Source organism: Etheostoma cragini, chromosome 20 (assembly GCF_013103735.1).
Source record: "Etheostoma cragini isolate CJK2018 chromosome 20, CSU_Ecrag_1.0, whole genome shotgun sequence".
Classification (NCBI taxonomy): domain Eukaryota; kingdom Metazoa; phylum Chordata; class Actinopteri; order Perciformes; family Percidae; genus Etheostoma; species Etheostoma cragini.
Window position 1 is genome coordinate 8,743,298 of NC_048426.1, and position 21,572 is coordinate 8,764,869.

The 21,572-nt window shown below is 40.4% G+C and overlaps 3 protein-coding genes across 3 annotated transcripts; 1 reads left to right on the forward strand and 2 right to left on the reverse strand.

Moving 5' to 3' along the window:
* Positions 1-1,114: 1,114 nt before the first annotated feature.
* LOC117936154 (microtubule-associated protein 1S-like) lies at positions 1,115-12,954 on the reverse strand. Its single transcript, XM_034858977.1, has 10 exons — positions 12,725-12,954; positions 11,259-11,354; positions 9,575-9,657; positions 8,833-8,970; positions 8,098-8,596; positions 7,798-7,884; positions 5,224-7,712; positions 4,704-4,845; positions 4,381-4,598; positions 1,115-3,444 (listed from the first exon to the last, which is right to left on the reverse strand). The coding sequence occupies exons 1-10, from the start codon at positions 12,885-12,887 to the stop codon at positions 3,289-3,291; spliced, it is 4,071 nt and encodes a 1,356-aa protein (XP_034714868.1). The 5' UTR covers positions 12,888-12,954; the 3' UTR covers positions 1,115-3,288.
* A 317-nt stretch (positions 12,955-13,271) lies between these two features.
* Positions 13,272-14,797, reverse strand: LOC117936161 (cocaine- and amphetamine-regulated transcript protein-like). Its single transcript, XM_034858985.1, has 3 exons — positions 14,431-14,797; positions 14,117-14,197; positions 13,272-13,793 (listed from the first exon to the last, which is right to left on the reverse strand). Exons 1-3 carry the CDS (start codon positions 14,563-14,565, stop codon positions 13,686-13,688), a joined length of 324 nt encoding a protein of 107 aa, XP_034714876.1. The 5' UTR covers positions 14,566-14,797; the 3' UTR covers positions 13,272-13,685.
* Positions 14,798-16,770: 1,973 nt separating this feature from the next.
* Positions 16,771-21,282, forward strand: yju2 (YJU2 splicing factor homolog). Its single transcript, XM_034858981.1, has 8 exons — positions 16,771-16,969; positions 17,974-18,074; positions 18,795-18,939; positions 19,088-19,222; positions 19,306-19,487; positions 19,734-19,893; positions 20,599-20,770; positions 20,886-21,282. Exons 1-8 carry the CDS (start codon positions 16,946-16,948, stop codon positions 21,005-21,007), a joined length of 1,041 nt encoding a protein of 346 aa, XP_034714872.1. The 5' UTR covers positions 16,771-16,945; the 3' UTR covers positions 21,008-21,282.
* Positions 21,283-21,572: the final 290 nt, after the last annotated feature.

Sequence of the window (21,572 nt, forward strand, 5' to 3'; positions counted from 1 at the left end):
AAACTTGTTTTTGAGTTCTACCTGCCTGCCCTGCCTCTGCTTTTGGGTCCTCCTCCTAGTATGTCCCATAACACCAACTAAGCCTATATCTTTGACATAGACTGAATACAGGAAAGTACTTGAAAGCAACACTTAGTAAAAGTACAAGTATCTTCACAGTGACTTTGGTAGAACTTAAATTCTCCTTTTAGAATAGTACTTGAGTAAAAGTATCTGAAATGTGCCTACTTAAGTATCAAAAGTAATTGTTTGATATTAAATTTACTTAAGTATTAGAAGTAGGAGTAAAAAAAACTTATGAATTGTATGGCCAAAGCGTTATCTTCATCACCACTGTGTTAGGGGTGATCATGATCTGTTGGCAGAGGAGCCTGCACCAGGTGCTTCCATGGCACTATCAATCATTATGCTTCCTCTTCTTCTTTAGTTTAATCATTTTTTTGTCACTTGGCAAAACACAGGCATTAGGTTTCAAACTGGAATGGAGGGTAAATTATCTTGGCAATTTAGGAGCAATGATTTGCTAAACCTCCCTTTTTTCCGGTGTAACAAATTTCTTCTTATTTTATAACAAGTAACTATGCTTAGGGGAAATGTAGTGACGTAAAAGTATACATTTTATTTAGGAAATGTAGTGGAGTAAAAGTAAAAGTTTCCGTAAATATAAATAACAAAGTAAAGTATAGATACGTGAATATTCTACGTAAGTACTTTGTTACATTACAAGACTACCTAAATATAGTTAAGTAAAATGTGCAATATTTCCCTTTGAAATGTAGGCTAGTATAAATTACCTCATAATTGGACATAAGTGCAGTGCTTAGTTTCCGATACTGGTTTTATGACTTTGTAATATTTTGTATACTGATGATGAATGTTTGTCTTAACTTTTTACCTTGTGTACTTTTGGCAAATTATATAGTAATATTTATACAATATAATAGAGTATTTTGAATCTGAATCTTTTGTTGAATCCGGGCTCCAAACTGGTTCTGCAGATAAGGAGTGGTTAACTCGTTTTGAGCTGCAACACATTCCTCATTTCCTTCAATGTCCATAAGGCAGAATGGCTGAATCATTTGCACTCCCACAACTCTCAACAGACACTTTTAAATGGTGATGCACATTCTTTATTCATACATTAGTCCCGGCCCAACAACCCACACATTTTGACATTGTTACAGACAATTAAAAAGTGAAAGGTTTTTAATGTTCATCCCACCATGCCGCTCTTCCACAGTGCTCTCTGTCCTCATGAATATCATGAATGAAACAACATACAGTATTTTATACATGCGGGACACGTACACATAGTAGTTACTATTCACTTTGCTACTGATGTGTTCAAGTAATTGTTGCCCATGATTATAGATTTACTTTGACCCTCCGATGCAAATACATAATTTCATCTGGCAGCCTTTTGCAGAAAAGTGGGATAAAAAGAAATATGATTGCACAAAATCAAAACATATTTCATGGACAGTACAAGCCCATGATAAAAGTTCAACCATGCATTTGTCAAATTACAAACTTTATACCAGGTAATTCAGAGATACTGAATCAATTTAGTTTTCTGAATTTGGGGGCAACATTCTGGCGGAGCGGGAAATGGTCGGTGGTGTCCATGTGATCTCATGCTTTGGTATTGAGGAAACTCTGTTTGCCACATTTATGTGAACTGAGAACGTTGAGATTCGTAGCAAAGCGAGACTAACCAGAATATGACATCTGTTCTTGGACATGCAGACATGGGACAAAGGGAAATAAAAAGGAAAAGAGTGGACAGACAGGTCTGGAGAGATTACAATGTAATCCATTACATTACATGTGTGTGCTTTATTTTACAGATCTGTCACATCCTCATATATTTGTGCAAAGTCTCGGAAAAAGTAATATGGTGCTAATTACAGGGAAAATGGAGTTGAGATAGTTAGTTGTAAGCAGAAGTATATTTCCAGAAGAACTTCCTTTAAGGATATTGCTCCATTCAAACCAGATTATTGGATTTTTTTATTATTGAAAATGTAGCAGTAAAATGGGTTGTACACTATATAGCAAATTAAGAAATGATGGACCCATGAAAAAATAGGGTTATTGTGTAATTACTCAATTTTAGTACAGCAATTCAGGAGTGTAATTTCCAATGACGTTTAGGATTACTTTGTTCCAAATATAAATTAAATATATTCATATTTACAAATTACAATGTGGAAAGCTGATATTACTTTCGCTGTGACTAGACCATGATTTTGTGTTGCGCAAAATATGTGTCTACAATAAACTTAAGGGTCATATCCATCAAATCCACAATCAAAACACGTCATCAGTTGTCATTTTTTTAAATAAGATAACGAGTGACCATCTATTACTACAAAAGCAGTTGCTGTTTGATTCCTCATTAGCATGAATTTAAGCACTTGTAATGGATTACAATGACAGTACCATCCAAGGAGATTGCTATAATGCTATTACATTTAATCTGGTAAACCTCGTTGACAGATTTGTTTGAGCACACTCAGATTTAATAATCTCAGATTAATACGTAACATCAGATACATTGCATTTGCTCGGCAGAGATCTCAAGGTCAACAGTGAAGCCACAGTGGTTCAATACTCCTTTTAAGAAGCAGGTACAACACACAGCACAGCTCACCTCATATCTGCGTACACTGCTCACAACACACATCTAACCACTCACTGTGAATGCAATTTCATGAAAGGTACAATGTAAGACTCTCTTTTTACAAAATACACATCTTGTGTGCTAATCAGACATAATTTCACATTTGCACACTCTTGCCATTTGGGAGTATCTGGAGTAGTTATGCCAACTGGTAAATGTTGCAATAAAAGCAGCAAAATGGGCCCTTTGTTTTAGCACACACTACTGCACACTTCAGAGCTGAATGCATTAAGAAAACAAGCCTGCACATAGTGCCTTTAACCCCATGTATGCTAAAGCTATCGACTAATCTACAAAATAAAGCTTTTATGTGGATCCACATGATTGCAGCTGGATATGCTTCTCTTGCAGCCAGTGTGATCTCCTCTCCTGTTTTGCACATTGTCATGGTTCTAAAAAGAATTTATTAACCAGAAGGGGGAATGGGTGAAAGTCCCATGTCAGCTGTGCAGAAAGGGGCCTTATATTCTCTTTATTTCGTTTTTAACGTTCTATTTCTTTCACAACTTCATCTCCGTCTCTTTTTTTCTTTCACACACACATCTCCTTCCTTAATAAGATCATATTCACCCTCCATTTTCCATCGCTGCATCTCCAAGTCCGCCTCAAAACTCTATCTTGCAGGCCGGAAAGGTCTCGTCCTGCATGGCGACAGTGCTGTTGGATCCGAGCACGGTGATGCCCAGCTCCTTCTGTCTGTCCAGGGTCTGCTGATACCACTCCTGCATCGGCACCGACTCAAAGGTAGGGATCACTGTCACCTGGGGTTAGGCGGATAAAACGGAGTAAAATGATCTGAGTTGCGTACATTTGACATTCAACTTTCAGTTGTCATTTAGTTGTGGCAAACACATCGGAATAAAGAATAATGACAAAATAACGTTGAGATGTAAAAAAGGTTGATCATCATTATGTGAACCTGTTTTTGATCATTACCCCCCCTCCCCTCCAGCCACATTGACACTCCCTCAAACCTGTTCATTGCCATTCTCTTCCTGTCCACCAGATGCCCCCAGAACTTTTCTCTTATCTCAGTTATCTCCATGATTCACATCCAGCTACTCCTTCCTGCCCTGCCATGCCCAATTTCCCTCCAGTCACAGTCACAAGATCTTCCCCGTCCACCTGCTCACCTGTTTACTCCTTTCCCTGCAGATATTTAACCAGCCATTTTTACACTTACTCCTTGCCAGTTTCTAAAAGTTGCAAGGCTGCTTGAAGCAGCTTGCTTCCTTGTCTCATGTTTTTGCTTTAGGAAAACTCTGCTTTGAAAGTAGGGCACGACAGAAAAAGTATGGGGACCCCTAATAAATCAGGGCATCTTAAATGTCAACAGTCTAATTGCTATTCTAAGCTAAATTAATAGCTGAAGTCCCACACCTCTTCCAGGTTAGCTCTGTTAAAAAACATAGACATACAGTGTATTACAGTACTCCCTGGGGCTTTTATCTTTGTGTCTGGAATGCTAAACTAATACAAATTAGCAAATTAAGCATTTATTATTTTAACATGGTAAAAAAAAGAAGTCATTTTTAAGCTGAAACAAAGATTGTTTTAAGCTAGCATCAATCAGCCATTTGTAGAAAAACAGAAGGTCATGGGAGCTGACATCATTCAAGCTGACAAAAGAATTGTTTTATCCTAGCTAATGCAGGATGTAATAAAGTGTGTGTGTGTGTGTGTGTGTGTGTGTGTACCTGCATAGTGTCAGGCCAGGATAACTTGGCATCCAGTAGTGCGTCTAGTGTTTGCCTCATTAGCTCTTCTTTCTCTGGACTGTCGCCGCTGATGATGTAACAGGAGGAGCGAACGCATCTGAAGAAGTCCACACTGACTGTTGGAGAGGAGGCTCCAGAGGGAATATAGGCCAGGTCCACGTAAACACTGACCTCACCAACAGAGGTAGACTTAGAACCTGTGACAGGAGGGAAAGGAGAAACTGCTGAATAGCGTCTTCTTTTTTTAAAATAGGAATCAGAGAAATCCAGTTTTAACATAATTTACATTTTACACCTCATACCTGGATTGGGTGAGGATTTTGCTGGTGCTGAGCGGACGCTGGAGGAAGGCATATGAGTAGAAGAGACATTCCCCTTTGCGACTCCACTTTGGCTCCCTGTCCTGCTTTTCCCTGAGCCTGGTCTTTGGGAGCCCTCCGTAATCTGTAAACAAAAAAGTAAAATTGTATAGTGTTCGATGTAAACAAATACCTAATTAACAGTAAGATTTCTTCAATCATAATAATAAACAATAATTGTGTCCTTAAAGCATTTTTTATTATTATTACATAGCATAAATGTGACTTCACATTCATAATGAAATATTGCATTATATTAAAATGTCACCAGACTAAATTCTTAAAGAGGATCCAATGTTGTATGTAGCTTTATGATTCCTTATGGCACAGGGATACTAAGGTTTGATTGCAGCCACAATAAAAACACTAGTATGTAGTACAAATGTTGTCTAAATACACACATGAACTCATACACCATATTACACAGACATCCTTTTCTTCTGTGCTAATAAGACAGACTCACCGCTGGTGTTTTTTTCCCCCGCACGCCATTGGCTTTTGCTTTGTTCCCGCGAGCGCCAGAGTCCGACTGAGGTACGGGCATGGATGCATCAGGATGTGGGGGCAGTGGTGGGCTGTCCCTGAAAGGGGCTGGGAGAGGGTCCGGGGGCAGAGCCTGACTAGAGCGGAGATCATGGGGAGAGTTAGATGGCTCTCTACACGACTCATCCTCATCTGAGTCCAGACCTCCATCTGCTGTGGTGGACGGGCAGTCCTCTGTGCAGACGGGGGCGTTTGACTCGCTGGGTGACGTGTCCTTGGGGTTGTTGTTGTTGCCGTGATGATGTGAAGCGAAGGGTCCTCTGGAGGGCTCACTCGCACCTGAGCTGGAGTCGGGCTGTTTCAGATGCTTGAACTCGCAGGGAGAAACCAGACATAAATCCACATCATGAGCTGACGCTTCAAAATTAAGTGTGTTTGGAGCTGCAGGCCGCCCCATCTCTGAGCCCTGCCCCAAAGATCTGGTAGGCTTCTTCATTGGTAAAGACATTCCAGCAAAATGGCCTCCATTGGAGTGGGAATTATGAACATTGTCATCTCCCTCTCTCTGGCTAACAGTGGTTGGTCCCTGCTCCAAGGACATAGACAGTGATTCATCTACTTCTGTGGACTGAGGTGAGCTCACCTCTGCTGGCATGGAGTGTGTAGTGGTGGTGGTGGTGGTAGCGAGAGAAGGAGAGGCATCTGAAGATCCCTCTTTAAGTGTACCCAAAGAAAGGAAACTTAGTTGCCTCTCTCTGGGGTTTGTGTGACTCTCTGTAGTGCTTTTGGGCTGCCCCTCACTTTGCTTGGATGATCCATTTGGCTGGACCACATCCGCTGACTCAAAGTTACCCATCTGGGCCTGTAACCTGCTGAGAGTGACCCTGTTGCACCACACGTCATCTGGGGACAGACAATAAGGAGTGTGGCCTGCACTGTTGGGACGCGAATCAGGGGAGGCAGGCTCTACCGTCTGTTCGTCGGGGCTGACATGGGCCTGGTTCTCTGGAGAGGATCGCGAGGGAGGGCTGTTTCTCAAAGCTCCGTCCAGGAGAGTGTATTCAGTCGGGGTTAAGTCTAGCTCGTTACGCTCGCTCTTTGGCGCATTGGTCAAGGGAGACGGAAATCCTACAACCTTTGCTGGTTTGGCAGAATTTCTAGGCTGGTCTATAGGCGCTTTCTGCAGGTCTACACCAGCTTTCTCTCCAATACAAGCCTTTTCTTGCACTCCATTATCACCACTCTTTCCTCTCATTAACCCTGCAGCTTCTTCCACTACTGACTCATCACCTTCTTTACTCTTCTCTTTGCTAATGCCTGCAAGGTTCTTTTCATTTCTTGACTCACTGCTTTTCTGCTTTCCTTTATCTGCTGTTTTCACCACCTGCGCCTCTCCTCTTTCGGTTTCCTCCCGGAGCCTGAGAAAATCGTCTGTCATGTCCTCAGGGGTGGACATTTTGGAGCCGCAGGGGTTCTCGTCAGTCTCTTTCTCTGGTCCACTCTGCTGCTCTAACTCTGGGATTTCTAACACACTCCCAGCGTTGGGTTTTAATGACAGTTCAGGGTTTACATTTACCTTCTTGCCATTGTGTGCCTCCTTTCCTATGGGTTTTCTTGTTTTCTTCACCCCTGTTTTAGAGTCATTTTTTGCATCCTTTTTGAGCTTAGTTTTATTTTCATTCTTTGATTTGGAAAGGAGAACGTCTTTTTTCCCCTGATCGTTCCTCATAACACTGTTCTCTTTATTTCCAGGCTTCTCCTCTTTTTTCCCATCCTTTCCTCCTCCCTTCTTTGAGGTATTCTTCTCTGACGATGCTCCTTTTTGCTTTACACCTGTCTCTTTGATTCTGGTCTTATCAGCATCTCTTGTAGCAACTCCATTCAGTACTTTTCCTTTTTCCCTTACCAGTATCTCCTTTCCATCTTCTTTAACTCCCCGATCTTTTCCATGTTTGGGTGTTGAGTCCTTTCCTTGTGACCTGCCACTGTCCTGGCTCTCTGTCCTCTTGGTCTGTTTGTCCTCCCCCAGCCTCTCCAGGTCCCCAGTGGTCACAGTGGGTTTCTGGAGGAAGGCCAGCCCCTTCAGCTTCTCCAGGCCCTGCAGCAGCTTTGTTTGTGGGGTAACACCAGGGAACAGCACCCTGACCACCTTCTCCTGGGGACACGCGGGGTGCCACACTAGCAGGGCAGACACTGAGGCCAGGGCAGTTAGAGGGAGATTTTGGGATTTGGATGCTGGTGACAATGCATCAGGCCAATTTTGCATGAATGTTTGGTACTCCTGGCTGTTTTTGCCAGGGTTGAGAATGTACAACTCCAACTGTCCCACTCCCATCTTCTGAAACAGGGTCAGCGGCTCAATGGGAACTCCTTGTGGTCGAAACATTGGCTGTGGTCTGATGTCTAACTTTTTTAACAGCTGTAGGGTCAGGGCTGCCTGATGTGTGCTCTTCAATACATTGTCCCCACCTGGCATGGGAAGAATGATAACTTAACTTGATATTCAATAATTTGCATTAGAAATGAGTTCAGTAGGCTTTTATGGATTACTTACAAGGCTGTTCCTCCACCTGCAACCTGCTGGGGGCGTTATAGAACACAACTCCAAGCTCTGGGGAGATGAGCCTCTTAGACGAGTCATCTGTTCAGATTAAAGAATATGAAGACACAAAAAGGAAAAAGGAAATTTGAACATGAAACGGGTTAAGAAGATTACATGTTCAGGTTTTTCCCTTCCTTCTTTCCCAACCAGGGGTCTAAGGATAGAGGATGGCATATGCTGAACAGATTGTAAAGCCCTTTTTTGGAAATTTGTGATTTGGGGTATTTGAATAAAATTGACTTGGCTTTTTACCTTTGCTATCAGAGCTCAGCTCCAACTCAGCTACCTTCCTCTCCAGGAAGACGTTGACCCCGGGGAGGTTCTCTGTCCCGATGTGCGTCAATAAAACTGCATCAACTCGGTCGAGGTGGCGCACCAGCTTCCAGAAACAGGCCTGGGAGTCAGAGCCGCCGTCCACCAGCACTGTAAATCCATTAACGGCAAAAAAGGCACAGTCACCGCGCCCGGCGGGGAACACGTAACAGCAGGGGCGGGACAGCTTGAGAAAACCCACGGTGGTGGGAGGAGGCAGGAGGTCAAAGGGAGATGGAGGGGAAAGGGTACCAGAGATGAGGGAGGTGAATTCCCCCAGGGCCTCCATGGCAGGCAGCACCTCTGGGGGATTGAGGAGCAGCGTGAAAGGACTCTGCAGATGCTGGTTTCCCAAGAGAGTCTTCCTCCACTGGCCGATGTTGGGACAGCTGAGGGTCAGACTGAGTTTGGAGGAGGCTAAGTTCTCCTGATCTGTGAACTAAAAAAAAGAACATTTTCTTTAGACACTTTAGAATACAGGACAAACAATAAATTATCTGGGCTAATTTTAATTAGCATAAAATGAAATGAATAGCTGTACCATTTTTCATTATAGTAGCTGCAGCTTTAATGTAAGCTCTAGATTTCTAGATGTTCAAGATTAAATGCACCTAATCAGCAGATGAAGCAACATCTGGACATTTATCGGCACAGAAGTGAAAGTCTTTGTCATACCTGCTGTGTTAGTATTAGTTTCAGTTGGTGTGGTGAGAACTGTCCTCTGTGAAACAGCAGTTCTCCACTTTCCTCCACGCTCTGTCCAGCCAAGATCAACAGCTTATGGGCCGATTCCCTGGATAGCAAAGCAAACACCTGGCCAGGCCAGAGAAGAGATGGTAAGCTGTTTTATAGTTATTTCCCCCCATTGTGAAAAATTAAAAAGCTATAAGAGAAAAGATAAATAAGGGGTGAGATTAGAGATTAGAGCGAATTACAACTATTTTTATATATCACGTTTGAATTACTTTCCAGGCAAATATATGACCTATTTAGCATCTTTAATATGACTTTTTTATTATTTATTTGGACTGTTAGTTGGAAAAACAGTAAATTTCAAGACATGAACGTGGGCTTTGTGAAATTGTGACTGGCCTTCTTTAATTTTTTTGTAATGTTCTTTGACATACTAATCATTTATTAATCTAATAATGATCTGTGGCCCTTGATTCAATCACATCAGAACGCTTCAGAATTTGTACTTTCTGTATTCATATGGAAATCATGTGAAATTCCTTTAAGAACAGAATCAAAATAGAACAAAATAATAATTCTCAAATTATATTCCTTGCTTTTAGATCTCCTTTTGAACAATATTATAAGAACAAAACGTGCATCCATGCATTATTATAACACCTTACTTGGTCAGCTATTTTCAAATAACTTGTATCTCTGAAGAAACCAGGATTTATGCCCTCACCTCTGAATGAACCTGTTCCTGAGATGGACTGATCAGCACTTGAGTGTCCAACACTCTGGTACTGTGGCGCAGACACTTTTGTCCTAAAAAGGCAGAGAGAAAAAAACAAAAGGATAAAAAAGAGAAGGACAGACAGCCTAGGAGAATCAGACAAGATCTCGGGATAGTCAGAGCTGAGGGAGTCTGGAAACAAGCCAAGGGATCTGAGCAGGGAGCGAGAGGCCAAACGGAAACAGGAGGGGAACTCAAAAAAGTCAATGAGAAAAAGTGGACTGGCCAGGAAGGTGATTGACTCACTCGGCGAAAAAGAGGAAGGAAGAAGAGTGGAAGAGCTGAGTCAGAGGGACTCTGTGAGGATGAGATGCCAAGTTAACTCAGTCTCCAGTGAATGTCCAGTCTGAGGGGAACTGGATCCACCTTTGAGGATACAGAGGCGGACACAGCCGACTGGATCGTAATGACCCAAATAAGTACAAAAGTTTCTTTGTCATTCCTCACTTGCTATTGCACTGAATAACATTTTTCACATTTCTATCCTTTTCAAATTGTGAATCAGTGGCATGCACTAGTTCAACTGTGTAACATCTTTGTGGCTCAATTTGGGAAATAGGTTTATTTGCTTTCTTGCCGAGACTTGGGTGAGAAGATGCAATATCTCTCATGTCTGAAATATATAACATAAAAGTGAAGCTACAGCCAGCTGCAGGTTAGTTTAGTTTAGCATAAAGACTGGAAAAAGGGGGAAATAGCTAGCCTGGCTCTGTCCAAAGGTCACAGAATCTAGTCATCAGCTTCTAAAGCTCATTAATTAACAAGTTTTATCTCATGTTGTTTGAATTACACAAAAAACTAAACTAAACGTACTGCATGTTTCCAGTATTTATTCTAAGATAACAAGCTGCCTGCTCTAGCTACATCACTGTGACGATGTCTATATTCTCATCTAACCCTGAGCAGGAAAGGGAATTTATTCCAGTCACCTCTTTCTCTCACCTTCCATCTCTTACAAAATGCCACATCCCTCCTTATACTAAACCCTGACATCCAAAATAGCATGTAGGCTCTAACATTAGTCAAAAAAGAGGCAAAATTAGTGTCAGCTTTGTGAACACAAACAGGGAATATGACTTTGGGTTTTTTTGCTCTCCAAGTACATACACAGAAATAGACATATGGCTAAAACAAGGACACAACAATGTTGAACAAGATATGTGAATGTATTTACAGTGTGTGTGCAAGTACACTAACCCAGATGATTCAATGTAGACAGTAAGACAAGATAATTCACTACAGTACTATTTACAACATACAGGCAACCGTCCTGGCAGCCATTTTGTCTTCTCTGGTAAGAGATCTGTTCCTGTCTGTGTTTATCACTTTACAGCTCAGATGTAATAGTCCTGTTGGTCATCTGTCTGTTTGTCTGCCCTTTTTTTTTTTTTACAATTTTCCCTGGTTGTACTTGGCTCTGCATACTAAAAAGACAGAAAGAGAGTTGGCACAACTGGGTTGCAGGTCTCTATTGTTTTATGTCCAAAGGGTACACCCATGTTAAACAATCACCGGACTGCTCCTCCACTTTCCTTCCTTCCTTTCTCTTGTTGACCCCAGACCAGCCGAACTGGCGGGTTACCATGGAGACTTTCGGTGCAATGCAGGGTCAAATGAACACGCTGTTACTTACCTGCACCCTTGAAAGATGCCGTGTGATGGGAGAGAAATTCTTGGAGATAGAGGATTAGGTTACAGGAGTTTAAGTCAACGTCCCATGACCGAATACCTGAAGACATAAAAGACATAGGCTATATCAACAAAATACATCACATAAGTGTCCAAATATTCTCAAAACAAATGTTACAAGTTGTCGTGTCATGTTCTTTATTGTAGGCAATACTCACTTTTACAAATAGTACATGGAAACACCAGTAGTCAATCAATCAATAATTTGCATTCATGCAATTATAGGTATAGTTGTTGTCGCAAAATTGGATAGATAGATATTTGTTCAAAAGAAAATGACAAGTTACATTTTATTATCAAACTAAATAACACATTTAAGTAGGCAAATCATTAGAATGGTTGAACTTTGCTAATAGGCTTATGTTTTTAGCGGCAAATCACGTGTAGAAATGTCTAAATGGACCAGAGTATTTACTGGTGTTTAGTGTACTCAAGACTCGCATAGGTATAATAAATTTGGTTATTTTGCCAAATCCTTATAATGTATGAGAGCTTCAATTTGGACCATACTATCAGTTTTTGTTTTTTATACTGTATCTAAAGAAAATGGAAAAGGGAAAGTTGAGTGAATATATTTTTGTAAAATAAACAATTTTACAAAATTGCATACATAAACTGGAATTATCAACAAAACCTAAAAAAAAAACTCATAATCTTCGCATGCATGCATTAGATTGTGCAACAGATAAGAAAGAGGGAACACACTATTCTTAAAATAACTAAACCATTTAAAAATGCATTGGAAAACTTGAAAATGAATGATGTCACACAGCTGAAAACGGGACTGTTTGTCTTGGCTGATTTTAGAGCTACAGGCCTACTTGGTTTTCGGATTGGACATTGATGAAATGTTGTGCTAAGAAAAATGATAAATGGCTCTCAGTCTATTTCTGTCACTCTGTGGCTGAGCTGTATGCTGCTAGTGTTTCCGTTTCTGTTTCCTTATCTATACAGCCATGCTGTGTTTTACATAAATTATCTGCAATCAAATGTACCTTTTGTACTCACACAGTAAAACAAGCTGTATGCCATGTACTCAACTGTCTATAACGTGCAGTCTCCTGCTGTAAGCAAACACGCAAAGGTTATGTGTTTATCCGCCCTGCAACACTTCCCCTAAAGCTTTGCCTTGCATGACGATATAGCCTACTGAGGCGAAAGATATAACACCGGCTGCTTTTAATTATAATGTGCCTAGAGGGATGCGCCGGTGATGCTGATGGAGTATCGCCAGATGACGCATCCTCGGTCAGCAGGGTGAATAAAATTACATAAACGCTGCACAATGGGTCAGTGTTGCATTCTTGGCGATGAATCTTGCAAACAGAACATGTAGGCGTCTGAATTTGATATCCTAAAAAAAACGACAAAGAATACAGCAGCTTCAAGAGGCGTTGCCATAGGCCCTACCTCGTTCAATCTCCCTGCTGATGTGTCCCGTATGGCTGAGGTGAGCGGTCCGTCCTATAATGATGAGCAGGGAATATTTGTGGAGGCAGAAGTCAGGGTTTGCGGTCGCAGCGCGTCTAGGCTCCTCCTGGACCTCCCTCTCCAGCAGCCGGCTGGACGCCATGTTGGAAAACTTGCACTTGGGTGTGATGTCATTGAAAAAGCCTGACAGCGCCTTTTATAATAGAGAGATGACAGCTGGTGTGGTGGAATGCAAAGGCGCATTACTGAATGTGGAAGACGCTGCATTATTGATGACTAGAGCAAAAGGAATCAGTATATTTTTCTTTATTGCTGTCCACTAAGTGTTATAGTGCAACCGTTTCAATTAAAGGCAATTTTCCATCAAGTGATGTTTATGGAATAATGTCAAATATTCAGCTGCTAATAGACTAGAAAGTGAGGTGGTGCATTTATAAATGATTTATAATACCGCACCCGGCACACGCCCCCCACCCACACACCTTTTTATATAATAGTGCTACAGACACAAGACACACATACACCATATGATTTAGTTGATTTATTGGCATTATCTTACAAATGTGTTTGGAAACCGATACTATGATATATATTCAACAATTCGCTATATAACAGCAACAACAACAACAACAGAACAAATACAAACAAAAAGTACAAGTTAAAATGATTTATGACAAACTTGCATTCCAGATCTTTAACAATTCCTCACAAATAACTTCCCTGACGGAAAAAAAATACAGATCACACACAGACTTTCAAGTTCATTCAAAGCCTATATTCTAACATTTTCCAGTCCACGTTTATAAAAGAAAAGCGTCCTTTATTATTTATCACATATTACATTTATTTTTGTCCTTGGAGAATGAAAGCAGATTTTGTCACTCCAAACTCCTGAACTCTCTCCTGTGTTTTCTTTCATTCATTGTTATTTTTTACCACTTCATAAACATTTAAGAACATAAAAGTTACATGAAGTCCCCCGGGGACAGCTGCACAGCGTGCCGATACGCGCGCCTTTACGCACGGCGCACGGCTCCCCGGCGTCACACTGGAACAATAGAAAACAACATACATTCATTAAAATGCGGAAAAAGATCGTGGGCTACACTTTTTTTCTTGATCAAAAACATAATTTTCAAAGTAATAGTCAGGAAATTAATAAATGTAAACTATGCTTTGATTTCCATGTACAAACCTATTATCAAATTAGTTTTATTATAACAACTTTACATGACGTGTCCATTTTGTGAAAATTAGCCTACTTGAAGTTTATTACAAAAATATATACACGAGAAAACATCCCTCCCGAAATCACATGTCCAAATATTCTTCTTTTTTCTCATGTTTCTTTTTAGAGTTTATAACACATACCGAAGGCAGCCAGCCAAGCTTTTTCTCTAAGGGCATCTCTTTGCTCCTCAGCTTCTCCAAAACTTCTTGCAACGCGTCAATCTGCAAAGAATACAATGCCAAAAAGGAAATATTCATTAAAAGAGATTATGCTATTAAAACTTGACATGGTGTGTCCATTTATCTTAGCTTGATCTTTAATTCGTGTGCTATTATTAATCTCGAATGAGAGTCACTTTCCAGAACAATTTAAATACTTTATCGACAGTCGTTCAAAGCACCAACAGCTTCCTTCATCCTGCTGACACATTTAACACCCTGACTAAAGCTCTCACCAGGTCTTTCTCCTGTTGCGTTTTCAAAGGAAAATCCAATGAGCGCGTCTCCAGTGAAGAGTCTTCTGCACGAGCGAGCCACAGGTAGGTGCAGCAGCAGGTGGCTGCGAGGAGAAGAGCCCGAGCGCTGACCATGGTGCTGACACACAACCGGGGGGAGTGCTTCTTTTCAGTGGGTGAGAAAAGTGCGAAGTCTGCAGAGGGTTTGGAGGTGTCCTGTGTTCCTGTGTCAAAGCACTCGCTCTTTATAGGCGCTTTACGGCTGCTGTTGGCATCAGAAGAAGCATCAGCCCTCTGAAATATTCATGGGACAGTTTGACACGGGTGACACTGCTCAGCACCTTTGTGTCTTTGGAGGAAGGGACCTGACAAGAGGAAATCAAGGATGGTCAAAGGTGGATTTACATTTCATAAAACACATTTGATCATGTCATCTCGTGGCTGAGTTGCAATCAGACCTTTATCCAAGCTTGCCATTTAATTTTACTTTTAAACCTTAATCTGGCTGGCCTGTTTTTTAGCAACGTAAGTCTTTTCAGTTAATACTAATAATAATACTACTAATAATAATAATAATAATAATTTACAGTTTGTCAATCCTGCATGGGAAACTAAAATATTTTTATTATGTTGTTAGATTACACAGAGGTCTGAAATACAAACACATACTTAGTACCTATACATGCACTAATGAAAAGATGTCAGAGTGAGGGAGCAGCTGTCGAGCAGTTTGGGGTTTGATGCCTTGCTCAAGAACACCTTGGTAGTGCCCTGGAAGTGAACTGGCACCTCTGCAGCTATCAGTCCCCATCATACTTTGGTACATGTGGGGACTTGAACCACGACCCTAAACATAAAACTGACTAATTTATAAGTCATTCTGATGTGCCATCATCTGGCTGAGAACTCAACACATACACAACATGGCGGGGCGGCTGTGGCTCAGTGGTAGAGCGATTGCCTCCCAATCGGAAGGTTGGTGATTCGATCCCCGCCCCTGCAGTCATTGTCAAAGTGTCCTTGGGCAAGACACTGAACCCCGAGTTGCCCCCGGTGCTGCGCACCGGAGTGTGAATGTGTGTGAATGTTTATCTGATGAGCAGGTGGCACCTTGTACGGCAGCCCCGGCCACAGTGTATGAATGTGTGTGAATGGTGAATGTTTCCTGTAGATGTAAAAGCGCTTTGAGCAGTTGTTAAGACTGGAAAAGCGCTATATAAATACAGCACATTTACATTTACAACATAACACAATCACTACACAAAACTGTGAATCTGAATCTGGATATGTCAAATGTAAAAGACCGTTTTGTTTTTTGTCTAAAACTAATAGCATGCTCTTAACCACCTCTTGTGGAGGGTACTTTGATAGAATAATAAAGACAAAGTCCATGTTTTGCTGCTAATCTATTCTGGCTGTCTTCTCTTGTCCCCTCTGTTCAATAAAGATGACCTCAGGTTAACCCACATTGATACCAATCTGTAATCAAGATCCAATTTCCTTTAGTTAATAACCTTAACCAACCCCCAAGCTATGTCTGTGTGTGTGGTTGGCTGGCTTATGTTTTCACACCAATCTTGTCAGAGACCCCATGTCACTGACATTTCATGTTACCCCTGAGAAGCCAATCCTCCACCATGTAGATCACAATCTCCTCTTCTGTCTGAAAAAATCAAGGCTCAGGCAGAAATGAGGGCCATTGTTAAAATATAAATCCTATCATTCATTCAGGTCAATACATTCAATAGAAAACTATGTTGTAAAGGTCTGGTTTTGGATTGTTTGACACAATATTTATCTCATCTCATCTTATTTCAACATGTTCACACACTTACAGATATATGAATGCTCTCAAATGTGTGGGTGTTTGTGTGACTTGCAAACACATTATGTAACAAATAAAGGTGTTTAAAGTGATCCACAATGCATCTCTACTTGTCTAATTTCTTCTTAGAATATGAACAAAAGAGTATTTTTAGTTTTTCATTGCTTTCCACAGCAGCTCCAGAGGGATTTGTACCATTGATCAATATTAGGCCATGGTGTGGTGCTGTGGTCAACCATCCTCCACAAAATCTATCAGAGAGGAGAACATTGTAAATCAATATTAACTTAAACATCATAAAATGCAAACGTAATTCACATCTACAAGCCAATAGTCTGCTTTTAACAATACAAAAACGTTTAGTTTTTTTTCTTCCCTGTAATTGTCTTTATCTGATTATGTCCTTGTCCTCCTGTATTGTGTAGTATTTTATGCCTTCAGGGAGAAGAAGAAGAAAAATCGTCACCCTAGCAGCAGGGGGCAGCAGCGCACTTTGATGACACTAATAATGAAACAACCGGACATGTAGTGCAGCCAATCGGTTTAGTTAGAATATACCTTTAACTGTCTATGGAATTTACAGCAGCCAACCTAGAAGCAGCTAGCTAGCTAGCAGTGTTGTGGAAATAGATCTTAATCTAACTATTCCGACGTTTTATTCTCCACGTTGAGTTTCCATCAACAGCAACAATGTCTGAAAGAAAAGTACTGAATGTAAGTATATGAACAGTTTGCCTCTTTTTTAGCGACGTTCCAAACAGCCTTATCGACTTGGCAAAAAACCAAGCTACCGTTAGCTTTGAAGCTAACTGTGGTGTTATTCACGATGATAACAATTCCGTAGTGAACGGTGGAACTAAAATAACTTACATCAGGTACGGTTCTAGGGCTTTAGCACATTGGGGGCATAGTTTATTTAATGTAGTGTTGTAAAAAGTACAATATCTTCCTCTTAGATGTAACCTAGTGGAGTAAAAGTATAAAGTAACTTAATAATATGGAAATAATCAAGTAAAATTACCTCTAAATTGTAAAAACTCAAAAACACTGTTTCACACTGGTGGAGGAAGTATTCAGGTCCTTTACTTAGATAAATGTACTAATATGAAAATGTAGTATCCTACAAGTGTGTAGGCAGTAAATGTAGCTAGAGTACTTGGTTGCAATCTAATACTGGTTTAAAAAAAAGTTATTAAATACTTGATGGTAGGGCTGAGACTATGAATTATAGAGAGGGGACATACATTTAGTTGCAGGCCGAAAATGCAGTCTGCATGAATGTTACTTTACATTATATGAATGTGAATCCCACTATAACCTTTGCTAGGAAACGGTATTAGTCCTGATCTGGTACTTCTATCTAAACCGTTACAAGTCTACATTCACACTTCATTGCAATGAATAAGAAGAAGTGAGGTATACGTACCGAAGAATAAAAGCATGCATATCTGATAAAGAAGCCATGTTTTACTTTATAAAACCTCTTTGATAAAACAACAATGCTAAAAAGATGAATTAAACAATCCACAAGTTGATATTTTTCCATAACTTATGGTAAAATTGGAGTGAAATCGAAGAGTGGCAACGTAAGTCCAGGTGAACCTTCAGTCAATGCATGCACCCTCCTGTGGTAAGAGGAACTCTTCCTATCAGAGGGTCACCATCTTAGCGTGACATTGGCTTTTCAGTTACTCAAATGTGTGTTTTGTCATCCACAGAAATACTACCCCCCGGATTTTGATCCATCCAAAATCCCAAAACTTAAACTCCCAAAAGATCGCCAGTATGTGGTCAGATTGATGGCTCCATTCAATATGAGGTATGTCTGTTTCATCAATGTTCTACACTCTTCTATTGTCCCACATCTCACATAAACAGCAAAGTGCAGTTGTCCCACCTTTACATTTGGGATCTGGAAAATATTTGAGTTTTATAAAAAAAAAAAAAAAAGATAATATATTTATTGGCATATGTACTTTTTTTCTGGAATAAACACATTTTTAATAAATGTGGTACTAAAATAATTGTGACAAATTATAAACTTGTTCACATACCAGTGCACAAACTGCATATTGGGAACACTACTTCCAAATGACCACAAACATAGACAACATGTACTTATAAATTGGTAATAAGCTAACATTGGTCAATACTATTGGCCATGCTGATATATATTGGTCTGGCACTAATTCTGAATATCATTTTAAGACTGCCGTACAGTGAAAGGGGGTTGCAACTGGTCATTTCTTATGCTACAGTTGACAATCTTTTGGTGTGGCTGTACTTCCATCTCATACTAACATGGAAAGCTAAACTAGTTCCTGTTGAGCACTCTTAAAAAATGGTTAATGTCACTGGCTGTTAATAAGAGCTGCCATCTTGGCTGGCATGTTTCATTTTAAGGCAAAAACAATTTCTTAGATTTTGGTTGTATCTACAGGGAACATGGCTAAACTATTAGCAACAAGGAATTGCTGGCTTCTGTAAATGGGTCCTGTGACTGTGGTTCCATCAGCATTGCCTCTCTGGTTGTTTGCAGGTGTAAAACATGTGGCGAGTACATCTACAAGGGGAAGAAGTTCAATGCACGCAAAGAAACTGTTCAGAATGAGCTTTACATGGGACTACCGATCTTCCGTTTCTACATCAAATGTACTCGATGTCTTGCTGAGATTACGTTTAAGGTGAGAGTATTAAATTCACTGATTATCATTGTGGTATTTATTCAAACGAGACCACACAAATACTAAAGTAAAGGTAACTATAGAGCTGTGTGCTATTTTCTGAAATAAATAGTTTCACACACTTTCTTATCCCCTGTTGTGACTATAGACTGACCCAGAGAACACAGACTACGCAATGGAGCATGGTGCAACGCGAAACTTCCAGGCAGAGAAACTGATTGAGGAGGAGGAGAAGAGAGTCACACTGGAGAGGGAAGAAGAGGAACTCAACAACCCCATGAAGGTCAGTGTTTAAATGTAATGTACGGTTATTATTGTAATTGCCAATAGGAGTGAAGAGTTGATGATTTCCCATTCCTCCACCAGGTGTTGGAGAACCGCACAAAGGATTCCAAGATGGAGATGGAGGTTCTGGAGAACCTGCAGGAGCTGAAGGAGCTGAACCAGAGACAGGCTCTGGTGGACTTTGAGGGAATGATCGACCGGTACAGAGAGATGGAGCAGAGAGAGAAGGAAAGGGAGAAAGAAGAGGATGAGCGTGAAACAAAGTGAGTGGGGAAGGTTTAAATGAACATTGTGTTGTTAAAGTGGTCTTTTTGAAGTGTACATTTGAGTAAAAAACAACTTATTTGACACATGACAGCCATCTAAAGACTACATACTAAATGCTACAGGTGCTTTGATCTCTGCCTGTGTGTTAGAATGAGTTTTGTTGTGTTTTCCTCTCATTATCAGTGGGAGCTCTCAACAATATAAACAAGCAAACAAAACTGAATATGTGAATCGTTTCACAGGGAGATGTTGGATCGTGCCCTTGTGAAAAGACTCAGAGACTCCGACTCTGATTCAGAGAAGGAAGAGGAGAGCAGCAGCAGCAGCAGCTTGCATTCGAGAAAACCCAGCACAGACAAACCAACAGACATCCTCACCACTGTCAAAACCCCAGAGGCACAGGTTAGTAGGCCCCTATACATAGCAATGACGTTTGCAAATATTTTTCAAGGTTTGTTTTACCCTATTTAAAGTTATAAAAATCAAGATTTCAGACCTGTGTCTGCAGTAATTCATCTAACAGCTCTAGGGCTGCAACCAAGAATTATTTTCATAGTTCATTAATCTGTTGTATATTTTCTCGATTAATTGTTGGGTCCCTAAAATGTCAGAAAATAGTGAAAAATGGCGTCCTCAAAATATCTTGTTTTGTCCACAACTCAAAGATAATCAGTTTACTGTCACAGAAAAGAGAACATAAAGATTTAAAGAGCTGGAATCAAAAGAATTTGTTACTTTTGTCTTAAAAAATGACTCAAACCGATTAATCAACTATCAAAATAGTTGGTGGTTAATTTAAAAATTGACAAGTAAACGTTTAATGTCTGCAGCTCTAAACAGCTCATTCTCGCTACTCTTTCTTGTTCCTGCAGTATTTAAAAATGATCCACAGTCAATCAATGCCCCAAAAAAGTATTTTATTATGAACGAGCAGTAGTAGAAACTGTTGCTTAATACCACTCCGATGTGGCTTTATGAGACTGAACAGTAATGCATTGTTTACTGTCACAAAGATATAAATGCAACACACAAAAAAACTCAACAGAAGAACTTTAAAAAAAAAGCCATTCCCTGAGCAAGAATTGTCATCATGCTGTGATTCCACAGGGGACCTCAGCTGGAGGAGTGAAGAGGGCTAAGGTGGAGAGCTGGGAGAGAAGTGTGGGGACACTGGGCAGTAAAGGGGCCCTGGGGTCCCTGGTTGTGCGGAAGAAACCAGCAGCGACTTTCATCAAACCCAGTCCAGTGGCAGCAGCTGCTGCTCCCACTTCACAAACAGGTAACACATCAATATCTCATTCAGCTTTTATGAAAACCTTGTGCACCCCGACTCGTCTGAAATCTAAAAACATTTCTTAGATTTATTTCCTATCATTGTGTATCTTGCTTTACAGATTCAAAGGCATCTATGGCTGAGCCCAAGAATGCCTTGAGGCCTGTTACCACGCAAAATGGGTCATCATCTCTCAGCCTGCTTGGGGCATATTCAGACAGCGACAGCAATGACAGTGAATGAGAAGAACATGCCTGGGTTTTTGAGTGACTGACACACAATTGTATAAATGATGCACAAATGAATATATTGATATGGACTTTTTTGTAATGTGTAAACCAGTTTATGGGTGTATCTTATGCAAACCTTTCTATAAAAAAGAGACTGGTAATAAGTTAATGTGTTGGTCGGCAGTCATTAACAAGAATTTTATCGTCTGGTTGACCCAGTGAACCACAAATAAACTTCCTTAGCTGATCCACCAGTTCATGGACCTGTTGTTTCTGAGAAATTAACCTTAAAAAAAATAATAGTTGTTTTAAATTTCTGGAGATATGCCTTGTTAAAATATCAGGTGTAATTTTTTGTGATTATTAAATTCTGCTTAACTTGAACTCTTTGTCCCTGACATGCTTTGACATCTTGCAACATTTCTCATTTAATATTTTAAATGGGGATGTGGGATCAGAACATTTAGTTTTTTATATCTCTGTGCTGCCCAATGTCTGTCTGCCCATAAAGACACGGATTTAAGTAGATCATATTGGCAAAAATAGAAAGTCTACAAACTTTCCGTGATATTTCACTA

What these genes read in the sequence shown, in the direction of transcription:
- yju2 (XM_034858981.1), top strand. Translation starts at nt 16,946, where the DNA reads ATGTCTGAAAGAAAAGTACTGAAT. An exon ending in TCAAAACCCCAGAGGCACAG is followed by an intron (nt 19,894 to 20,598) that starts GTTAGTAGGCCC and finishes GTGATTCCACAG; the next exon opens with GGGACCTCAGCTGGAGGAGT. An exon ending in TGCTCCCACTTCACAAACAG is followed by an intron (nt 20,771 to 20,885) that starts GTAACACATCAA and finishes CTTGCTTTACAG; the next exon opens with ATTCAAAGGCATCTATGGCT.
- LOC117936161 (XM_034858985.1), bottom strand. Translation starts at nt 14,565, where the DNA reads ATGGTCAGCGCTCGGGCTCTTCTCCTCGCAGCCACCTGCTGCTGCACC. An exon ending in CGCAACAGGAGAAAGACCTG is followed by an intron (nt 14,198 to 14,430) that starts GTGAGAGCTTTA and finishes TATTCTTTGCAG; the next exon opens with ATTGACGCGTTGCAAGAAGT. An exon ending in AGCTTGGCTGGCTGCCTTCG is followed by an intron (nt 13,794 to 14,116) that starts GTATGTGTTATA and finishes CTATTGTTCCAG; the next exon opens with TGTGACGCCGGGGAGCCGTG.
- LOC117936154 (XM_034858977.1), bottom strand. Translation starts at nt 12,887, where the DNA reads ATGGCGTCCAGCCGGCTGCTGGAGAGGGAGGTCCAGGAGGAGCCTAGA. An exon ending in AACTAATACTAACACAGCAG is followed by an intron (nt 8,597 to 8,832) that starts GTATGACAAAGA and finishes TCTTTTTTTTAG; the next exon opens with TTCACAGATCAGGAGAACTT. An exon ending in AAAATCCTCACCCAATCCAG is followed by an intron (nt 4,599 to 4,703) that starts GTATGAGGTGTA and finishes CTCCTGTCACAG; the next exon opens with GTTCTAAGTCTACCTCTGTT.